The 22,201-nt window shown below is 46.5% G+C and overlaps 1 protein-coding gene across 2 annotated transcripts in view; it reads left to right on the forward strand.

Moving 5' to 3' along the window:
* Positions 1–22,201, forward strand: part of THOC5 (THO complex subunit 5) — a 332,064-nt gene that overhangs the window by 214,810 nt on the left and 95,053 nt on the right. For both annotated transcript variants that reach the window (XM_085636167.1, XM_085636168.1), the window contains exon 12: positions 21,636–21,744. In XM_085636167.1, the coding sequence (XP_085492293.1) occupies positions 21,636–21,744 (109 nt within the window). The remainder of the gene's footprint in view (positions 1–21,635; positions 21,745–22,201) is intronic.

The raw sequence follows: 22,201 nt of genomic DNA on the forward strand, positions 1-22,201 counted from the left end.
CACAGGATAGACCAGGCCGCGAACTCGCACAGAGAACTCTATAAAATAGTTAAATAGTTCTCTAACCCCCCGCCCTGCAGGCCCGCCACAACTGCGTCCCATGAATGGGTTGATACCCTTTCCTCCTTTTTTTATAACAAAATCAATGATATCTACAAGACATTCACCAATCTCACTGTTATTGTTCCATCTCTCAAGCAGACTACTAATATAGCCCCTTCCGCCCCCATCGCCATCTTAAAGGAGTTTCACTCATTCACGGAAGATGAAGTAACCCTCACAATGAATAGAATTAAGTCGGGCTCCCCAGCCGATCCGGCTTCTTCTCTAATTTTGTCCAAAGTTGCCCCCATTTTTACCCCACACCTGACCAAAATCTTTAATCTCTCACTCGACGGTTCCCTCACATTGGAAAGAAGCCGTCATCAGACCCATCTTGAAAAAACCTTCTGCTGACCCATCACAACCTTTGAATTATCGGCCCATCTCTCCCCTTCCGATGTTCGGCAAGGTCTTGGAATCCCTAATTAACACCCAACTCACTAAACACCTTGAGTCTAATAAATTATTAGATCCATCTCAGTCAGGATTTAGGGCGTTTCACAGCACCGAAACAGCCCTACTTGAAATGGTGGACAACATCAGGCTAGCTCTGGATGCTAAACAGTCCGCCATCCTGATACTACTCGACTTATCCGCTGCCTTCGACACCATCTCACATAGCATTCTAGTAGAACGGCTGGCGGAGGTTGGTGTCGAAGGCTCAGCTCTATTATGGATCAAAAGCTACCTGACTGGACGGAGCTCTAAGGTCCAGATTGGCAAATTCTCCTCCATAGATCAGGAAGTAGATAAAGGTGTACCACAAGGCTCCATATTGAGCCCCACGCTTTTTAGTCTTTACGTATCTCCTCTAGCAAGATTAATCAAAGTCCACGGATTTGAAACCGTGTCCTATGCAGACGACACACAAATCCTCATCACCCTGGGACCAAATCCCACTAATGCCAAATTGAGATTCCAAAAATGCATGCTCGCAGTAAAAGACTGGATGTCAAACAACTAAATTTTACTCAATGCTGCCAAAACAGAGATTTTGCTTTTTGGAAATGCTCATAGGCACTGGACAGATGATTGGTGGCCATCATCGCTGGGACCTTGCCCCCCTCCCAAGGCAACAGCCCGTAACTTAGGGATAATGCTAGACAACAAACTCACCATGACTGACCATATTAACAACATCACCCACACCAGCTTTGGGCTCATGCGTAACCTAAAGAAAATCTTCAAGTGGATCCCTCTTTCCTCTCGTCTGCCTTTAATCCAGGGACTAATTATTAGCCGCCTGGACTATGGCAATGCTCTTTTCGCCTCTATAAACGAGAATCTCCTGAATAAACTCCAGGTCCTTCAAAATACTGTAGCCAGGATGGCTCTTGATCTCCCGTCTTGCACCTCTTCCGCCCCCTGTTTGAGGTCGCTCCATTGGCTTCCTATAAAAAAGCGTATTAAGTTTAAAATGTGCTGCCTGGTTCACAAATCTCTGAACTGCAAAGCTCCAACTTATCTAGCAAATAAACTGACAGACTATCGCCCGACCAGAACACTCAGATCCTCCAGCATGCACCTTCTTACCGTCCCCAAAGTACGAACCGTCAGAAACGGAGACAGATCCTTCTCCAAAATTGCCCCTGAGAGCTGGAATGCTCTTCCTTTGTACATCAGACTTGAACCCAACCATCAGAAATTTCGTAAACTCCTGAAAACCTGGCTATTCTAATACTGGTTGACCGCACGCCCATCATCTGAGTATCTGCTGGCGCTATGAAACCTTCGGGTGATATACGCGCCTTACAAATGCCAATACTACTACTACTACTACTACTTTACATGCGAAGTCGACGTTTTTCTCAGATTTTAAACACTGTTCAGTATTAACCTAAGCAGTAGTGATCTTATGTTTTCTGAAACCCTTGGGGTTGTTGACTCTCACTACAGTGTTTCTACCCACAGTATTCATTTTGGCTGTAGTCATAGACATTAATAATCAATCTGTTGTGTTCAATATGATGTGTCTGTGACCATTGCCCAGATTTTTTTGTTGCTCTGGGAGGAAGTCTGAGTCTGGGAATTAAGCAATTTGATGGGCCCCCAAAAGCATTTTCAGCAAAAACCGTTCCATAAACTTGTAAATTGGAAAAAAAGAACCCCACTACTCAAACCTGGAACTCAAGTGCAAATGTTGTGTGTGCCATTATGCTAATTAATTAACTTGTGCATCGTTGGCCCACTTAACGGGGTTACTGGGTGCCAGTATTTGTTCTTCAGCATGACCATTTATTAAAGAGACCAGTGAAATAATCAAGTGATCAGTGTCAGTTTTGAAAGGGGGAAGTGTCTCAGAATGATGCTAGCATCCACAGAGATGTCCTTGATCAGGGTGTTGGTTGTGCAGGCACTTACTGACAGGCACCCTCAACCATTGTAAGAAAGTGCCTCTTTTTGCATGGTTAGCCCCCACATTTTGCCTGGTTTTGATGTTGTTTCAATTATAGTGCACAGGGTCCCTGCCAACCAGGTCCCCAGTGCCAGTGCTTCTTCCCTACAAACAAATCCCCAATTGGTACATCCCCTCCCCCCCCCCTCCTATAAATCACTATTAAATGGAACCCTGAGTACCAAGGGCATGGGACCTGTGAGGGAGAAAACGACAGTTGATATGGCACCCTGCCTCGGTGCCATGTTAACTGGCACTGCCTGAAGGCATAGGTAAGTCACCCCTCTTGCAGGCCTCACAGCCCTAAGGCCGGGTGCACTATACCACAGATGAGGGTATATTGGGGCTGATTCCTTGATATTGTAAGTGCCAAGGAAGCCATAGAGTACATGGGCTGGAAACTGCTCTAGTTCCACACAGGAGTGTTTGGTACCAAACTACTCCTCTCAATAAATACACACTGATGCCAGTGTGGAATTTATTGTGCCATGTACCCAGAGGGCGCCTCAGAGGTACCCCCTGAAAACCTACCAACCCTGGTGTGGTCTCTGACCGGCTGGAGGCAGCAAGCCACTACCAAAAAGGTTTCTGGACCCCTGGATAGAGAGCACCTCTCTCTGGTGAGCTGAAACAATACACATCCTGGGCAGAGGTTTCGCACCTCCTCCCCCCTGGATAAGCCAGTGTTCGAAGAGGGAAGCTTCAAAGGCCTGCTGCCTTTGTGATGCAACCCCCAGCCTCTGTTGCTAGCAGCAGATGACAGCCCCTGATTTACACCCCCACTTTGGGCAGGAAACCTTGGAAGAATAGGATGTGTGCCCACCTCTGCCAACTCTACCCCTAAGGTGTGAGAGGCGAGGTGCAGCACATCTTTCCGTCCCCACCATCTTGAAGATGGAGAGACCCCCTCCTATCAGGGCTAGGTCTGTGTCCCCCTCCACCCAATGGAAGATGGCATAATAGAGGGTGTAGTCACCCCAGGTAAGGTGCCCATAGGCCCTACCTGCTACTCCCCTAAATCTAGTATTTAGGTGGCTCCCCCAGACCTGGGAAGTAGATCTGCGATGACGTAAGAAGGAGGAAGACGACCCTGCAGTGAAGACTGAAGATGACAACTGCTTTGACCCCAGCCCTACCGGCCTGTCTCCAGCTTCTGCGAACCTGCAACCAGTCTTGCAGCCAGTGACCTTTGAAATCCATAGGGAGGACTGCTGCCTCCGAAAAAGACTCCAGCCTCTCGTGGACAGTGGACCTGCCCAAGAAGAAACAAGCTCTAAGGGCCCCGGATCCAGGTGGATCTGCGTCTCCTGCTCACTTTGCACCCGACATCCTCTGGCCGAGCCTGAGTGGCTCACATGTGCAGGGAAGTCTCCCCAGCGATCCTGGCCTCATGCCCAGCATTGGCTGACCTTTCCTGATCTCCACGGCGGCACCTGTAGTTTGAATCCAGAGGCACCCCGCCCAGCACCGGTAAGAAGACTCCGATGTCGAAATGCACCCCTGTATCGAAGCCCCTAGGCCTTAGTGACCTGAACTAATGGTGCCTGTACGACCCTCTACATCTCTGCTTACCTCTGCTGTCTGTGGTCTTCGTCCTGCAACCTCCGGTGTCTCGTTTGTGCAGCCTCTTTGCCAAAAGAAGAATCCCCATTGAAACTCATTGATCGCCTGTCGAAACGGCACACTGCAACCGGCCGCCACTGTGCCGCTGATGGTGTATGTTTGGTGTTGCTTTGTGGCCACCCCTCCTCCCCCCCGGGCTTAACCTAACCCCCAAAGCTTGGCCCCTGCAACCGATCTACTTACCTGCAAGCAGTGTGGCTCCAGGCACCTCCAGTCTCCTTTGAAAAGCATTGGGCTGAACTCCGATTTTGACCTCTTCACCCGGCCGCCCCAGTGCCATTGGTGGTGTAGTTTTGGTAGTCACCTGACCCTTGGCCCTTCTTGCTGACTTTTGGTTCCGAAGACTGGGATAGTAAGTGCATTGCTGTTTAACTGCGATATTGTTTTCCTCATAGAATAACATTGAACTGTGCTGGAAAGTTTCTACGGGTTGTTTTTTTCAAAGTGAACAGTATTTTTTTATTAAACACATACTTGCCTTATTGCAAAGATCTTGGTCTTAAAATAAATTACAAACAAAGCATCATTTTCTAAAATTGGTTCAGATCTCCTTTTTGAGTCGTGTTTCCATTATTGATCAATGTTGTGCATTAAATGTCTTAAACTCCTCTGTGTTAGGCTTAAGGCTACTCGCCCACACTACCACTACTAGAGCACTTTGGGTTTTACATGTTGCCCTGTACACCTTTGGGGAACGCCTGAAGTCTGTGGAGAGTATTACCACCTAGTGGCAATATCCTGAACGGAGCCAGCTTTAAAAAAAAAAAATAATTTATTTAGCATTTTAGTAAAGTCAAAGCAATGCACTGAGTTCAGTCAAATGTCATCACAAATACGCTTACAAGGTATAAAAGACATAACTTTCTCCTAAGCACAGTTTGCACGTTGAAATGTTATATACGATATATATAGTACTTTCATGACCCCTCTCGAGCGTCCCGCCACTTCTCGTGTCCATCAATGACAATCCTCCCAATGATATTCATCAAAATAGAATGAGACCCTAGCTCTATAAACCTGGTATCGTATATGCTTTGTTATTGATGCATAACCTGATCCATTCTAACCCACTCCTGTTGGGACTATACCCTGTTCCTGTTGAGTAGGGGGATCTTGGTGTTGTGCAGATAGGAAGGTTCTGAAGGGGCCCCAGATGTCTTTAGGTCTGGAAGATAGAGGGATTGTGCTGGCATACAGTTCACTTTTCATAGAGCAGGATGCTAAGCTATGGAGCCAGCCTTTTATCGTTGGTGTCTGTTTGCCGCCCCAGTGAATGGCGATATCTCTTTTAGCCAACAGCAAACAGATGGCAGCAAATCTGCGAACTTTAGGGGGAAACTGGATGATGTATCCTAAGAGGGCAATCTCTGGTAGGGGGTCCATTGGCAGCTGTATCATGCTGCTTATTGTCTTGTGCACTTCTACCCAAAAAGTGTGTATGCTTGGGCATGTCCAGGCAAGGTGCGCAAAGTCTGCTTGCAGGCAGTTGCACCTCCAGCAATGGTGTTATCTAGTGGGATCTATCCTATGTGCTCTAGCTGGGGTGACGTAAATCCTGCGTAGGAACTTAAAATGGATCAGTTTATGACGACTGTTGAGGGATACAGTTTTTGTCACCACACAGCAAGCCATCCATTGCTCATCAGTTATTGGGTTACCCAAATCTGCCTCTCAGGAGCTGCGTACCTTATCGTTGACTGGGATGAGGTCGGCACATGTTTTGTAGAGCTGGGATATAAGATGGACCCCATTGATACTACCTATCACCTTTGTGAGTGGGGAAAAAGATGTAGGTTCAAGCGGATAATCCGGGAGCTTAGCCCGCAGTCCTGAACGTAGTCTCGCCAAGACGAACCTATCCATGAATGTAATGTTTGGAAATAAGGACTCCTCATCTGGATCAAAAATGTGGCCTGTCTGATTCAAATCACCCATCATAGCGATGCCAAATTTAGAACAAGTCTTCTGCACCAGCTTGTCACCTGTTATAGGTAGCCATTTGGCGTTGGGGAGTGGAAGGGCAGAGGAGTACATCGACTGGGAATTCGTAATACGCCCCAGCTTAGCCAACGCCCAGCTGGTAGTGGAAACCAGCTGAATGTCTTTGGGGTCCTTGAGGATTCCCAGGGGCAGTACAGTTGCTAAAGTGTCCGGCAAAACAAAATCCTATTTCGGACGCAGGAAGGGGATTCTGGCACCCGGATGGTACCACGCCTGTGCGAAGCTGCATTGCGCAGCCAAATAATACAGTTGCACATCAGGGACTCCATACCCTCCTCTATTGCAGGGGAGCGTCATGATCTGCCATCGTACTCTGGGACTCCTGTTACCCCATACCAGTTTAATTAAGTGGGAGCGAAGAGTGCTAAAAAACCTGTTCGTGATTGGGATGTTCTGAAATGGATATAAAAATTTCGGAAGCACAATCATCTTGATGAGGGCCACCCGCCCCGCCATAGAGAGTGGGAGCTTAAGCCATGTGTCTATTTGCGCCTCTAGTTTGGAAAGTACCACCCCACAATTACGACAAATAATCTGATCCGTCTCAAGATGTATATGGACCCCCAAGTATTTCACTGAGTCTGAGCACCATTCCAATGGGAACTCTAAGTCCCATCGGGCTGTGATACGGAGCCAGCTTCTTACAACCATTACCAATAGGAAACCAGGATTTTGTCCAGCTGTGATTTCTATAGTGAGATAACTGTTGGAGCTAGTTAGTTCAGTAGGTTCTAGAATGAGGGCAGCCAGCCCCAGCCATCAGGACACTGCTCCAAGATCTAGGTTGGTGAGGCAAAACCCCTGTGCCCATCTACCTCCGGACCCATAGTTTTGAAGTTGTGGACTGTGCACGCTCACTACATTGTCAAAATGGAGAGCACATCTCGCCAGTGTGGCTGCAAGGACCTTCTTGCTCCTGGTAATTTGTTTTCTCTTGACTAGCTCTGCCTAGGTTTTCAGTATTGGGCATAGCCTTACCATGTGGTGTAGGTACACTGTGCAGAAAGTCCAGACAACCCTTATTGGTTTACAGAGGCAAAATTTATAAGACCAAATGCTATCTTTGAGGGTAGTGTGGGTGAGCAGTTTAGGCTTATCAGAGGGTAGTGTTAGGTATTTGTTGTACTCACAGAGGCAATCAATGAGACACACACTCCAAGAATAAATTTGAGACCAATTTAGAAAAAAATAGGTCGTATTTTTATATAACTTTTGATACCAAGACCTACGTAAGCACTTTTTAAAATATTGATTTTCGACTAAGTAAAATGTTCACAGAAAACACTTAAATGCGTCTTAACACGTAATGTTTTCCTATGGGAGAAAGACCTATACGATATACAGGTACTTGCAGTATTTTTCGGGTGCTGCCCTTCAGGACTTAAGGTTGTAGGATGGTAAGGTCTAAAGAACCACAGAGGTGCTGGTTGGGTTAGTCACCTTAAGTGCTACACCAAAGGAGAGGGTGGGTTGACCTACAAACAGGCTGCACAGATGTGAGAAAGTGGCTCTGTATATACTGTTCCCAAATAGGTACAGGGTGTACAGAGTCCACAGTCCCCAGAGGATTGGCAGAGGCTAAAGTTAGATATAACCTTACTCTCTAAAGTGGTAGCTTGGTCGAGCAGTAAGGCAGTATCAGAGGACAGTGTAAAGCATTTGTTGCATACACTCAGTCAGCAAATGGTCTCACACTCTCAATAACTGAACTCTAGGCCAATGGTTTATATATAAAAAAAATATATGCTGTTTTATTTTCGAACCAACAATAGGTATTAAAATATACTTTCTCAGAATGAGATGCTTTATATAAATACTTTTGCAATATGCAATTGCCTTTTGTAGAAAGTTACAAGTGGTTGCAATAGGCAACACAGTTTTAAACACAATCATGGATTGAGTTCAATGGAAGTTTCAAGTTATTTGCAACAGATTACTTTTAGGATTGCTTTTGGGATTCCAGGACTGGATCCTAGATTCAATCCTGGGTCAGTACTTGGAATCAAGTGATAAAAGTCGACTTAGTTACTATTATGATTTTTAGACAATATTTTGCTATTTTAAAAGTTAACACTTAGAAAATATTTCATAGAAAACAGTCAATGATTCCCTATGGAAGGAAATTCAAGTTGCAGGTATAGTATCTTCTCATTATTTTTGTAATCCAGTACTGGGTGCCTAGACTCAGTACTGGGACCTTTATCCAAAACAGGTAAGTAGTTATGTTTTCACAATTTATACGATTTTTAAAGAATATTTAAAGTTTGCAGAAATCGACACTTTGCAGAAATTTCACAGAAAAACAGTCAATTGTTACCTATGGAAGAAAATTGGGTTACTGGTAAGTACGGTTGTGAATATTTTTCAGTGCTGGGTACCAAGATCCAGCACTGGGAGCTCACTTAATAGCAGGTGAGTATTTTAGTTTTCGTCACTCGGCTGATTTTTGGTGAATATTTTAAGTTGTGAAAAGTCCACACTTAAAAGAAATTTCAGGAAAAACAAGTCAATGTTACCCTAAGGAGAAAATTGAGTTATCAGCATTAAGGTAAGTACTCGATTGGCAGAGTTAAGGTTCTGGGCATAGACTCAGGGGTCTCCCAGGGTCAGGTAGGTACAGTTGTTACACCCACACAGGGGCAGCCGGGTGCAGAGAGAGTTAGGCCCAATGTTATCCTATGGGAGGCAGGGGGGCCTTGGTTGGTGGCTGCTGACTAGCAGGCCACGCGGCTGTGGGAGCTGGGCTCCTGGTCACTTGCTCAGGGCAAATGGGGAAGTAGATAGGTGTAGAGGTTACACTGCCAGGGCCACTCGGGCGGCTGGGTGCAGGGTGCTTTTGAGCCTTCGGGCGCTCAATTGAATTCAATGGGAAAGCTCCGGTTTAGAAAAAGACTGCAAGCTCTGGGACGAAGATTCTTCAGGTGCCACCACCACTTCGAGAGGTAAGTTGGGTAGTTGGAGGATAGGCAGGTACCCCGGAGTTGGGCACAGGGGGCCGCGGGGTGCAGGGGTGCCTTCTGGTGTCGGGAAATCTTACCCTCTGTTGATTGCGGTTGGGGGGGCACCTGGTTCTGAGGCTGCAGGCGTCGTCAGGAGCATCGAGGGAAGTCCTTGGGTGCCGGACTCGGGGTCACAGTCGCCGTGGGGTCGTCCTCGTAGTCTTTGTTCCCTCTGGCACAGGCCAGGCTTGGCGGGTGCAGAGTGTGAAGGGTTTGCGGTTCCGGGCTGATGCCAGGGATTAGGAGCAGATTTTGAGTAGATCCTCTACTCATGGGAGTCCCAGGTGCTTAGAGCCAAAAGGTAGCCAGGTCCTCTGGGGTTTTTGAGGTTGCTGGCCACAAGAGATGCCGGGTTGGAGCAGGAGCAGGTTCGAGGGTCGACAGGCCGGTAGGGCTGGGGCCAAAGCAGTTGGTGTCTTCCTCTTCTTAGCAGCTGTAGGGCAGGTCTTCTTTCTTCTTGCTCTTCTTTGTATTTCGGAATCTGGAATCCGGGGAAGGAAGGTTCAGGGTGCCCCTAAATACTAGGTGCACCCCCTATCCTGCCTCTCTCCTGTGGGAGGGGGGCAGTTGCCTAGTCCTGATTGGGCAGGGCTTCCCATCTTCAAGATGGCGAGAGCCCGAGATGTGCTTCACCTCACCTCCCCCACCTGAGGGGTGGAGTTGGCAGGCTGGCACATCCCCTGTCCTTATTTGGGGTTTCCGGCCAAGCTTCCCGCCAGAGTGGGGGGTTGCAGTGGCCTGGGGAAGCTCACAGAGGCGGCATGCCTTTGAAGCTTCCCCCTGCCCATCCTGGGGGAGGAGATTTAGCACCTCGCCCAGGATGTGCATTGTTGCAGGCCCAGGAGAGCAGGGGCTCTCCTACCCAGGAGTCCAGCAACATGTCTGCTGTGTGGCAGCCTAGGCAGCCTAGGATGCCTGTGGACTGTATGGGAGTAGCTCCTCTACTCCAAGGGAGATTGCTGGCAATTTGTGAAGGACTGGCAGACTACCGGAGTTATTAGTAGAGGTTCAGGTGCAGGATGAATTTGTTTCTTCACGATTGTTGAGACTAGTGCAGGCAGGGTTTGGACCCCAAAATGCCACAGCAAGTCTTCAGTTCTCGTTTTTGCAGCTCTTCTATGTCCTCCTTTGTATTCGTCGAATTTGAGTTCCTGGCATCAGGGGTGCCACCTAAATACTCAGTATAGGTGCGTTAAGGGGAGTGACCGGTGGTAGCCAAAGGGCTACTCACATTTAAGGTGACTACACCTCCTATATGACCACTTCCTGTGGCAAGTGTGCATAACCCTGACCCGGTGAACCTTGTTCCACTAACAGCCAAGATGGTGGAATTCTAGCTTTCGTGTTCTCATCAGGTAGCCCACCTTAGGGGTGCAATCAGCCTGATAGTGAACATGCCTCCAGACTAACTTATTTTCCTGCCTGTCCTGATGCAAAATAGTCCCGTACCAGGAGATGGCATTTCCCCTGTTATTGAAGCCTCCTTCCTTGATATGCTGATTATTTGCCATCTTGCTTTGAGGAGGTTACAACTCTTTCGGTCGGAGCAGGCATTGTTTCTACCCTCCGAGAGCATGGGCTCTCACCAGCAGGCGTTCAGAAACTGGTCTGTGGTGGCAGGCTAGTCTACATCAGTCAACCAGTACACTAGAGGTTGGTAGGTTTTCTAAGGTACCCTCTGGGTGCATGTATTAATAAATCCATCACTGGAATCTTGTGGGTTTATTAATACGAGATGTTTGATACCAAACATCTTTGTTTTCAGTTAAGCCATCATGTACAGTACATATACTCAAGATGGCTTCCCTGTTCACTGGCAATGTCCAAAATAGACTTGGACATCACAGGGGTATATTTGCTCCTGCAGATATGTCCTCACATGTATTATAATGCACCCTGCCATAGGGCTGTAAAGGCTGCTGTAGGGGTGACTTACATATATTGCACGCAGTGACTGCAGGTATGCAACACAAGTGGTGTGCCATGGTGTGTCTTCACTTTGGTCTACACCATGTCAAGCAGCCTGCAAGGGCGGTTGAGTGGGGTGATGGGTCCCTTTGTGGCACAATACATGCACAATGCATACACCCCCTAGAGGGCCCTCTTTAGCATCTATGCCCTAGGTACCAAGGGTACCATTTACTAGGGACTTAGAGGGGTGCTAACGGTATTGCCAATTGGAGAAACAATTGTACAGTTTTTGTGAAAGATTTGGCACTGGGGATCTGGATAGCAGGAACCCAGTGCACGTCTGTCAAAATTGCATCATATACCTGGCAAAACTTGGGGGTGACCATGTAAACAAGCATTAAAAATGCAATAGGTCTCGCCTTTCATTAAGTTTAAGCTATTTGCTTTGCTATACAATACCATTAGCAAAGCAAATGGCTTTAACTTAATCAAAAGCGAGACCTATTGCATTTTCAATGCTTGTTGTACTCTGACACTACTTTGTGAACTCGTCAGATTATATAGCATACCTTGTGTTCAATACTAGCTCTAGGTATAATTTGAACAATTTGCAGTAGCATAATTACATAAAATCAGAGCCAAAGTAATTGAGATTACACAAAAAGCGTAACCCACGAGGTCCTTGTACTAAAAAAAAAGAAATAGCACTAAATGCAACATAACATGAAGAGGAGCAGCAAACTGCCACTCTCACTCCCCAAGTGCACTGTTACCGGGCTCCTGCACTACGATCTTCCTGCCAAATTACTTATAATTACGACAACTGAGTGGGTCTAATAAATTTCACTACCCTGCACCATAAAGCGGTACAAAAGGACAGTGTGAACTTTAATAATACACTACCAATCAAAACAATCTGGCCAAGAGCATTACTGGCTGGGTTGAACAACTTTTCGGACTTTACATTTAGGGAAAGTTTAATGAAAACTTGCCAAATAATTCAAACATTTTATCTTACTATGTATATTTATAATTTTAAAAAGCCTCTTGTGTACTGGCTTTTATTAACAATGCAATAAACTTAAACTGGTGTCGAAGTATAATGCAAAATTACTTCATCATTATTTTACTTTCTCCCAGGCCTATAAAAACTCAATATTATGGGCAATCTGCAATACTGCACTGAAGTTCAGACTCTGATGTATACCATAGGAGGCTGTGTCTACAATATTTGATATCTCCCTCTCTTGCGCTCGATAAGTATATGATGCGGAACAAAAAGTGCCGGCCCCCAAAAATAAGTGCTGGTGACTTCCACAGATAACCATCGGCTTCATATGAAGAGATGGCAAGCGCCGGATGGGCCTTCGGTCAGAATGTCCCTGCTGCTTTAAGTGTTATCCCACTTCATGTGAACCCCATTCTCTGTCCCTATGAGTAGTCATGGTCATGTACTGAGCAAAGACTAGAGCCCCCGTCCTGCCAGGGTGGAAACCTTTGCAGCACAAAGTTTACAATACTAGAATGTCCAGAACCGAGAGCTTTTAATAGCTGTTATTTGAGAGAGCAGAGCAGTGATTGTCACTGAAACCCTGCCTCCCGGAGCTGTGAGGGAAAGGGAAGCAGCAAACAAAAGGCTGGAATGAGAACTATGTCGCTGCAGAGGGAGATCTGATGGTGATAGGGCAGGGCCAATGTCAGCACTACCCGTGCCAAGCAGAGGGGCTGCGGCACAAACACAGAAATACCGCAAACGGTGGCCATGGCTCAAACTCCTACGGAGACGCCTCGAGCGAGACACTTGCACAAACTAAGTACTCACTGTGGTCCCTCACAAATACGCAACAGCACACACGCTTGCACGCTTTTGTGGTGACCGGGACGCAATTACATGGGTAATGTTGCACATACTCCGTATTCACAGTGGTAGACGCACACCCACTGTGGCAAAAACATACTGTTATTCAGCAGAGGAGGGGGAAACCAGCACGGTCCGCTTTCACTTATGTCCGTCTTGAAAGCTTTCTATTCTTTATGGGGCCATGTGTTTTGAAACACATGGCCCCATAAAGATCAGAAAGCTTTCACGGCAGAAGGAAGGCAGACAAGCCCGTCCAAAGGGGACGGCTCAGAAAGCCGAACGAAAACGTCACCAACACCTCTTTTCCAATGGCTGGCAACCGTTTAGCATAAACGGTGACGCCAGGCAATAGAAAAGAGGGGCAGAGCTTAATGCCCTTTACAGAAAATACCCCAAATCATTAAATCTCGCCAGCGAGACTGCGCATGTGCGCAGCCCACGCCAGGTGAGACCTAAAAAGGGGCACTTTCCTGCAGGTGGTTTACAGCTAGAGAGGTTCTCCACAGATTAGGGCTTGTTCTTTGATCTTTAGTGGAGGACACCATTTGCAGGGCCCTATCCCTGTTAAACGCCTCTCAGTGCTGGTGCAGGAATAGTCTCCTCTCGACGTCTATGCGGTTATATAGTGCAAGACCTATAAGGCCAATATTCATCTCACTTGGGGAGGGGTACTGCCAGGAGCTGAGAGCTAGCAAAAATGTTTTATTCTAATTTTAAATATTTCTCTAATCAGGAGGAATGTCTTCTTTTGTTGTCCTTTTGATCACAGGCAAGTAGAGGTAAGACTGGTGAGAGCCCGCAAAGTTTTGCGTTTAGAGCTAGACCGTCTACGCCAAGTTTCCCTTGTTGGTAGGAAATTGATAGTACAACATAAGCAAGGGTAACCTCAGTGCTGTGGAAGGAAAACTGATTTAGCAAGTATAAAATGGTGATGCTTCTCCCCAGTCCACTGGACAACGTCTGTTTGGGTGAGCTGTCCCAGGAAAAAAGGATTTGTAGGTAGTCCCATCTGCTGTGGATGAAGACACATTGCTGGTTACTGCCACTATTTGCAGAGTCACTCTTTCCTCATTGGATATCAATCACCCTGCACACAGATTCTTAGTCGCTCACAAACATAATATATATGACTCTGCACATACTCACTTTTTATGGAATGCATCGATCCCTGTTATGGGGGACTGGTCAAGTTTTACTTTGAGGATCAGGCGGAGGGTAATACCAACCATTCTCTTTGAGCCTAGGTAAAACACTTGTGTACTTGAACTTCATTGGGATGTCAGTAACCTTCAGTTGTCTCATAGCCTAATATGAGCAGGTAGCAGCCCCTCTTGCCTGTTGGTGAGGGTAGTCATTAGGTGCACCTTCCAATCGTTAGTGCTTAGACCTGATAAAAACACCATACAAAATTGTGAGCATCTCCAGTGTGCTTGCAGATTTTGAAAGCCCCCCAAAAGCTTGGCGGCCCTACTTTTTCCATCTCTGTTTAGGACATCTGTGCCTAGTATCTATGACTTGGAAGTCCATTCTTGCTACTGCTTAGATTCTTAAACAAGAAGAGATTTTTGGGTTTGTGAATTATATCCTGTGAAATGGTTTTGAATTTTGTAGGCAAATTAAGTTGACTCAAACTAGAGCCACAGTTAAAAAAGGATTTCACATTTAATTGCAGGCCACAGTTTAAACTGTTAATTATTTAAATCTTTGTTTCAAAAAAGTTATTTTAACATGTGAAGCTGGAAATACCATAATCTTAGGCGTTTTTATATTATGTTTGAAGGTTGTGTCTGGTGATGATACCCTTGCTGAATGTAATGGATAAGTAACTTTTTCCTTTTTACACGAATCACAAGTTTTCTCAGAGAGTCTGTTCAACGACATCTGCCATATCTTGGAAAATAATCTTTAAATGTTAATTCCTCGCTTGTATTTATAGATTTCACTTGATTCCTTTCCTCCTGTAATGATCCATGCATGAGTTGTTGGGTCCTCTGTGTCACTGATCTTTTTACAAGCACGTTCCCGTTGACTTGCTCTGCCCCATACATCTAGGAGGCATTTTTTTTATGGAATAGTACTCTTGAGTCACTTGGTCAGTGTAGGAAAGTGGATAATTATGCGGTGTGTTTGTGAGACCTGCAAAAGAAACAATTGATGGACGGAATGCTGATCAATGCAAACATTCACCCCCAGTCACAAGGATCTGGGTTTAATCCATCATTCTTTTGTTCACCACACCACCCCAGTTTGGACTCAGCAATATGCAAATCTGTCTTGACCCTGTTCCTTATGGGAACAGTCCAGCCTGAACTGCCAAAACCTTCTCCTATAATAATGTCACAATCTTTATCAGGTCCAGTTAGGTTTCTTTAATAAAACCCTTAGCTCAGTCCTGGGTAGCTGGGGAACAGAACAGTCAGGCTTAATCAAAGGAGTGTGTAGAGCATTTAGAAGTGCCAAAACAGCCAGTAAGAATGACAATTTAATAAAAATCTGACACCAATTTTTAAAAATAGGTTTCATTTTTATCTTAAAACTAAAACAACAAAATTCTGTTAATGGGAACCGAGAAATGATTTTTCAAAGGTAAGTAAATCACTGTAGTTCACTTTTAGGAAATATAATAAATTGTTGTAAGCGGTTAAGCAGTTTTTAGCCAATGGTCTAAAAGGGCTACTTCTCTTCACTTAAATGGGCCACATTGGGGTTGGAGCCAGTCACCGGAACTACTTCGGTCCAGGTTGACCGTTTCCTGTCAAGTCCAGCAGTCTTAGGGCCCTCAATGCACTTATCTCCTTTACTGTGGTCCAGCAGAGGATTGGCTTTGATGCTGGAGGATACAGACTGGTGACGATGCTGAGGAAATGTAATAAATATTCCTGGGGCCATACTGGTACCCACAAATGTTTGGGTTGTCTCTGGCTTCAGGACTCAATCTTCATGATATGGGAGTCCAGTGCCATTCCAGCCGCCACTGGTCTCCCTGTTACTGCAGTTTCAGTCATTGCTTACAGGTAGCATATTTTTCATTCTGGGGACCAGGGGCTACTTAGACCTTGGCTTCAGATCCCACGGATTTTGAGACCTCTTGAGAAGGTCAGGACTCAGTCGCCCAGTAGGCACATTTGCGTCAAGCGACAGTAAAGCATTCGGGTGGCTTAGCAATGGAAGAGCCCAGGTTTCCTTAGTTTGTGGTGGTCCTGAACCTTAGGCTAGCCCTTGTATTCTTCAGCTCTGTCAGAAATGAAGCGCTTTTTTACACGTGGGCATAGCTAGCACAGTCCTCCTTGTGGGTCCCCTGAGGTGAAGCAGTTGCAGTCTAGACTTTGGTGCAGTCTCTCTCTGCTGGGTCCAGGGAGCTGCAGGGTAGTTCTTTTTCTTTCATCTTTCCAGTCCTGTAGTGACATGAGGGCTGAATGCCAGGGTTGCCACTTTTTATGTAATTTCCATGTTTGTTGGAGGAGAGGATTCACTAGCCAATGTGGCAACAGTTACCATGGGGCAAGCCTCGCACTTTACATCACTTCCTGGGGGTTTGGCCAAAAACAATCCTAGATTGTAGGAATCTGTCTCTTTATATAGTGGACTAAAACAAGGTACATTGTGTCAAGAGTCCAGGAAACCCTTATTGGTTTACAGAGGCAAAAATGTTTTTTTTTTTTTTTTAAACAGACTTTATTAGGTCACAGAACAAAATGCAGTCAATCCCCGTCCCCAATATTCCGCCCTCCAACCAAGTCAGGACGCATTGCAGTAATCACCCCAGCATATGAACTACAACTGTACAGCATTCACCCCAATAGTATCCGTGCTACAGAGGCAAAAATGATAACTCTAAATGATCTTTTGTGGTAGTGTGGGCAGGCAGTTTATGCTCATCAGAGGGTATTGCTAAGCATATGTTGTACTCTGAGGCAATAAATGAGAAACACACTAAAGAATAAATCCCAGACCAATTTACAAAAATAAGTTTTATTTTTACATCAATTTCGATAACCAGAACTTTGTTATCAAGTAAGCACTTTTTAAAATATCGATTTTTACAGGTAAGTAAAATGTTCACTTAAATGCTTGATTACGCATCAAACTTTCCTTGGGGTGGGGGAAATGCATATGCTGCATTGTTATTTACGGCTGGTTTCTGGGGGTCGCCTTCATGACTTTGGGTTGTAGGGGGCCAAGGTCCAAAGTACCACCAGCAGTTACTCGTTACCTGCCCTTGGGCGTTTGTGTGCAGAGGTGCTGTTCCGGTTGGTAGCTTTGGGTGCTACACCGATGGAAAGGAGGGTAAGCACCTAGAAAAAGGCTGCAGAGGGGTGACTTGGGGACAAGTTCAGGAGCTCCCAGCAGGGAGCTCAGGTCACAAGGGTACTGGAAGCAAGGGGCACAGCCAGTTTTTAGGTACCCAGGCTGGGGCGCTAAGGTGCAGAGTAGATGGGTCGGCTGGGCTCTGTGTATCCAAGGCCCTCGTGGCTGTCTGTTTTGCCGGTTGAGGGTGCTGAAATCAGGACAGCTGGCCCACTCTGGAAGTGGGTGTTTGCGGTGCTGAGGTTCCTTGACAGCTACTCGGTCTTGGTGCTGTTAGAGTAACGACTGGACTTGAACATGCCTTGGTTGCTGCAAGGGGTTTGGTAACTTGGGTATGTGTGCTGTGTGGCTCTGGTCAGTCCTAATGTCCTCACACTCTATGGGGGGGGTCCTTTAAAGGCCTTGCCACCTTTGAAATGCGACCCCAGCCTCTGCAGCTAGCAGCAGATAGAAACTGCTGGGTCAAACCCCCACTTTTGGTGGGAGAACATGCCGGAAAACGAAACTAGAATAGGATGTGAACCCCCCCCCCCCCTTCGCCAACTCCACCCCTCAGGTGCTGGAGGCGAAGTTAAGCACATTTTTCAGTGCCCACTATTTTTGAAGAGGGTGGGACTTTTCCAATCAGGGCTAGGGATATTCCCCCTCCCCCACCCACACACAGGAGGATGGAATAATATTGGGTGTAGACACCCCCGGTAAAGAACCCATTGGTCCCTACCTGTAATGCCCCTAATCCTAGTATTTAGGTTGCTCCCCAAGACCCTGAAATATGACCTAAGAAGACTCGGACACTACAGCGTCATATCAGCAGAGAAGACTGCAGACACCAACTGACTTAGCCCCAGACCTACCGGCCTGTCTACAACCCTGGACGATCCTGCGGCAAAAGACGCCCTGCAGCTCAGCAACCTCCAAAACCTTGGGAGATCAGGATCTCCCAAGGACAGCGGAACTGTTAAGAAGAATTCAACTTTAAAGAAAAGGACCTCAGCCCTGAGGAACTGCAAAACCGCCTCCAGACCCAACTCTGCACCAGACTACCACGTCCCGAGTCCAAGTGGCCTCCCGGTCCTGCAGTGGATCCCCAATGCTTCTGAGCCAGAGTCCACCAAGGGCTGACCCCTGTCGGACTGTACCTCTATGCCTGCAGCCTAAATCTGAAGACCAGCCCCCTCACCCCCTGACTGGGAACTGCCTGGTAAGGTGTTTCTGGTGCCAAAGGACAACCCTGCACCCAAAGCTCCTTGTCCTTGGGGAACTTGAACAATGGTTTACCTATGTCCACTAGCAGCAGAACTTACCTGAGCAGCTGTGGGTTTTCTTCGTGCAGCCTCCTGGCCAGCACCTGCAGCCTCTTACCAAAACCGATTTCCCCTATTGAATTACTTTGGGCGCCCAATGCTGTGTTCGCACTCTGCCCCCGGCTGCCCCTTAGCTGCTGAGGGTGTAAGTTTGGTGCATACTTGATGCTTCTTCTCCCCCCCTATACTTACCTTCACTCTAGGAGCTCGACCCCTGACTCTTCTTTACTCACCTGTGAGCAGTGCATTTTCAATCGCCCCAGTCACCATTGGTAACATTAGGTGCTTGACCCCGAATTTGACCTCTGAACCTGGCTGCCTCTGTGCCGCTGGTGGTGCATTCTTGGTACCAATTTGAACCTTGCGTGGTGTTGACCTGAAACCCCGAAGACAATTGGGGGAAGAATTGTACAGCTTTAGGGAAAGAGATCTGGCACTGGGGACCTGGATAGTCGGACCCCAGTGCACTACTGTCAAAATTGCATCAAAAACCAGGCAAAAAGTGGGTTTGACCATGTCAAAATGCGGCAGTTTCCTACACAGAGTACCCTTCTCTGCATGAATCCAAGATTGTTTGTGTCTTCTTTCTGTGTGTGGAGCTCCAGGTACACCACTAGTTCATCAAGAGTGGGGGTGAACCTGCAAAAAACAAACCTGTTTCTGCAGTCAGCCAGTGTGCAAGATTCTTTCTGGCTAATGCTGCAGAGAATCTAGAAATTACTGGTGTTACTTTTGCACTGCTAGTTGGTCAGACCACTCTCCTTTTTCCTGTTTTATTAAGCTTGTCTATCTGGCGAGGCTTCTGAGGGGGGCACCGAGGTTTGGCATTGTAGGAGGTGCTAAGATGGCTAAGGTAATTGTAATTGTAAGTGCATTTGTAGAGCGCGAATTGCTGCCCGGAGGCGTCCAAGCGCTGAGAATACCAGTAATCCAGCCAGTGGATCCAGAAGTAGGAAGGGAGAAAAGTTAGACTGAGTGAAATAAGAAGGTTTTCAGCTGTTTGCGGAAGGCCGTTAGCTCGGGGGTGGCTCTAAGATGCAGTGGCAGGGCATTCCAGGCCCTAGCTGCGTTGTAGGAGAATGTTCTGCCTCCGGATCTGGTTCTTTTAATTCTGGGGGCCATTGCAAGGAAAGTCTGACTAGAACGTAGGCTTCTTCTGGGCGTGTAATGGGAGATAAGGTCCCGAGTAATCCTGGGGCCGGCATTCCAGAAGGCCTGGTGGGCTATACACATAGCTTTCAACATTACTCTCTGTCGCACCGGTAACCAGTGGAGGGAGACCAGACCCGACCTCACTGACTGTCTGCGGGGAAGGTCTAATATAGTGCGTGCTGCGCAGTTCTGAACTGTCTGCAGCCTTCTCAGAGTGGCTTCAGGAGCACCAAGATATAATACGTTATTAAAATCAAGGCGAGCCTGGATAAGACCTTGTACGGCCACTTGTTTGGCTTCCAGAGGGAGGAGAGGGAGAATTTTCTTTAGCATCCTCATGATGCCAAAGCAAGTAGCTGAAAGTTTGGTAGATTGTATGTTAAAAGACAAAGATCTGTCCAGCCAAACTCCAAGACTCTTGATACTATTTTTTGGAGTTGGAGGAGGTCCTAGACTAGGCGGCCACAGGGAGGTGGGGAGGCTAAGATCGGAAGAACCTAGGAGCATGAGCTCGGTTTTATCCCCATTCAATTTTAAGCAGGACAGGGACATCCAGGTCTTTACTGCCTCTAAGCACTCTCTAAGCCCACCACAAGCGGATGGATTGGCAGCCTGCGTCATGGAGACCACCAGCTGCGTGTCGTCCGCATAGGAAATGATCTTTATACCGAATGGGCGGACGACATCAGCCAGTGGTCTCATGTACAGGTTGAAGAGAGCAGGACTCAAAGAGGAGCCCTGGGGGACTCCACAATTCAGAGGTCTCCTGGTGGACACCGATTCGCCTTCAAAGACGCGGAAAGACCTGTTCTCTAAGAAGGACTGGAACCACGACTAGGCTTTATCCTTAATCCCAGCTTGGGATAGGCGTTCCATCAGAGTTACATGGCTGACCGTATCAAAGGCCGCGCTGAGATCAAGGAGGATCACTGCCACTGATCCTCCATGATCAAGGATTTTTCTGGCTTCCTCTGTAACCATGAGGAGGGCGGTCTCGGTCCCATGCTTTGGTCTAAAGCCCGTCTGGGTGGGGTCCAGTAGATGGTTATCTTCCAGGAAGTTTATTAACTGTAAGTTAATATATTTCTCCAGGATCTTACCTGTCCAAGGGAGCAGGGAGATGGGACGGTAGTTACTCAGGTTGGTAAAGTCCAAGGTAGGCTTCTTCAATAAGGCTCTAACCATCGCCTGTTTCCATATGGTGGGAACCGTGCCGAAGCAGATGAAGGCATTTAAGACCTCCCTAATAATGGGTAGAGTGACCTGCGAGGCTGCCATTATTATGTCTGGAGGAGCTGGGTCTTCTGGGGATCCGGATTGAACTTTCCGTGCCAGGGAGTCCAGAGTAGCGAGATCCAGAGGGGGGAAGTGAGTAAGCAAAGGTAGCTGAGACGCGGATGAGGGGGTGACGGGATCTGGAAAGGCGATAGAGGGGTTAGGGTTTCTAGGGGGGAAGGCGGAGTAGATAGAACTTATTTTCTGATAGAAAAACTCTGCAATATCGTCACAGTAGGTAGTGGACTTGTCCACCTGCGGGCAGGGGGCCTGTTTAGTGAGGGTGTTGATGATCCGAAAAATTTCCTTAGGCTTCGATTTGGCAAGTAGAATATTCGTGGAAAAGTATGAGGCTTGTGCTGCTTTTATCATCGTTTTATATTCGCTCAAAGCTTGTGAAGTTGGTTACCCTAATTTTTGTAAAAACATAGCTTGACATGGGAGCCATTTTCTTTGAGTTCTAATGGGTCTCAATGTAGTTCCAGATCACAGATTTTGGAATGTAAATATTCTGTATTCCTATAGCACAAACTTAGCCAAGAGGCAGCATAGCACTGTTCAATTTCAAAGACGAGCATAAAGTGTGTAGGAGTGATAGGACAGGTAGCTTGTTGGTAAATGCATTGCGATGTAGTGTTTTTGTGTTTATCGTATTGGTTGTAGTGTAATAAGCTCTTATGTTCTTTTTATTTTCTGTCCTTCAGATGACAGTGCGCTCCACTTGACCTTCTATTTCCTCATTAATTTAAACATACTCACTGTGAAAGCGAAAGTGATCCCAGCAAGTGAGCTTTGCACAGCGATCAGTGCCGGGTAAGTGGCTTATGAATCTCCAGCATCATTTCTCAGCAAAGTATATACTACTGCTGGTTTGTAAAAACTAAAACCTATTTTAGAATATTCCTCATCTAGGTTGGGGGTCAGATATTCTCATTCCCTAGCCAAGCAACTGAATTCAGTCAAATAAATCCTTCTGACATAAATGGGAAAAGTTGGGTATTGAAGTAAAATACATTCAAGCTATAATTTGTTCCTGCATGTAATGTCATCATTATATAGACTTTTTGTATTTCTTTTTGTTTCCTTAATTGTATTGTGCAGGTAGAAAACAAGAATAAGATGCATTCCAAACCCCCTCGAACTCACTTATTTCCCCTGCAACAGCTACACACCGACAGTATCTATGCTTATTTTTCAATAATTTAGCTAATTCATGTTTAATTTTCACTGTAAAGGAAATGGGGCGGAAGTCCAGAAGGAAATATTCTTT

This window comes from Triturus cristatus, chromosome 11, assembly GCF_964204655.1.
Source record: "Triturus cristatus chromosome 11, aTriCri1.1, whole genome shotgun sequence".
Classification (NCBI taxonomy): Eukaryota; Metazoa; Chordata; class Amphibia; order Caudata; family Salamandridae; genus Triturus; species Triturus cristatus.